This window comes from Tarenaya hassleriana, unplaced genomic scaffold (genome assembly GCF_000463585.1).
Source record: "Tarenaya hassleriana unplaced genomic scaffold, ASM46358v1 Cleome2528, whole genome shotgun sequence".
In the NCBI taxonomy this organism is placed as follows: Eukaryota; Viridiplantae; Streptophyta; class Magnoliopsida; order Brassicales; family Cleomaceae; genus Tarenaya; species Tarenaya hassleriana.
In genome coordinates this window covers 1-1,079 of record NW_010965803.1, presented here as the reverse complement: position 1 = coordinate 1,079, position 1,079 = coordinate 1, and the positions used below count along the sequence as shown (strand labels likewise).

General features: G+C 45.4%; 1 protein-coding gene across 1 annotated transcript; it reads right to left on the bottom strand.

Moving 5' to 3' along the window:
* Positions 1-5: 5 nt before the first annotated feature.
* Positions 6-1,076, bottom strand: LOC104816712 (protein NDH-DEPENDENT CYCLIC ELECTRON FLOW 5-like; the record flags this gene model as incomplete). The annotated part of the gene is made up of 3 exons (XM_010545640.1): positions 6-470; positions 568-854; positions 941-1,076. Coding segments are annotated over 3 exons (888 nt in total), but the record flags the coding sequence as incomplete, so codon positions are not given.
* Positions 1,077-1,079: the final 3 nt, after the last annotated feature.

The following is a 1,079-nucleotide window of genomic DNA, read 5'->3' as shown; positions in this document are numbered from 1 at the left end:
ACACGTACTCGGGTATCAGAACCAGATATCCGATTATTGGCTGATGTATATAAGTTTTGTGTGGGGGTTGAACAATCACTTACTCTGTCAATGACAGTGAAGCTTTGAGGTGCACATGTGTATATCCTGCTCATCTCTTCATTCAACTGCTTGTAATTGCTCTGCTCTTCGTACTCAATCTCTTCCTTGTTCCCTCCGAACCCGGGTTTTTCTCCTTCATCTTCTTCTATAATCGTCTCGGGGCACGGGAGAAACGGTGTTTTCTCGACGTAATTTGATCCATGTAGACCAACTGCATATGTGGCTTCTGGTGTACTAACTGTCAAATGGCTTAGAAGTGAACACTTTATTTGGACCGGCGACAAGTTTTTGTTCGTGACTGTGAGTTCACAGCTTAGTGTTTCTTGTCCAAGAGTAATAACTTGCTTCATCTCCAGCATGTTGTCTACGTCCCTTCTTGCCAACTCTACCTGCATTTTTTTCGGGTTTCTATTCATCAGACATGACTTTACGGTATGCATTCGATATCATCAGATTATACGAAATCAGATACCAATGACTTGTAACCTGAACATAGTCCTGGGAATCTCCTGCTATGCCCTGAAGAATCCAGCCACTGGGCATCGACCAAGAACTGATTTCGTCGAGATCTTGATCATCGGGAAATATGGCCGATGAAACTCCTCCTTGTATGACCACTTCATCGTCTTCCTCCTCCGAGACCCAGGTGTGAAGAAGCTCCATCTTTCCTCCATGCCACACTGGGACCTTGTACGAGGTTACCATGCCACGTGACAGCACCACAGTGGCTGAGCTCCTGTTCTCCAGCTTCAACTTGGCAATGCACGTCTCACCTGTCATGAACTCATCCCCTCGTATAACCATCCAAATCACAATCCCTCAGATTAGCAAACATAAATGTTACGATTAACGGTAGTACCGATATCTTCGAAAGTGGCTCCATGGCCGGAGAATTCTCTCCGTAGATACTCCAAATTGATCGGAGGGTAAGGGATCGAGGCCGAGGAAGCTGAAACAAATGGAACAGAAACCCCCTTGCACTTCTTCTTCTTCTTCTT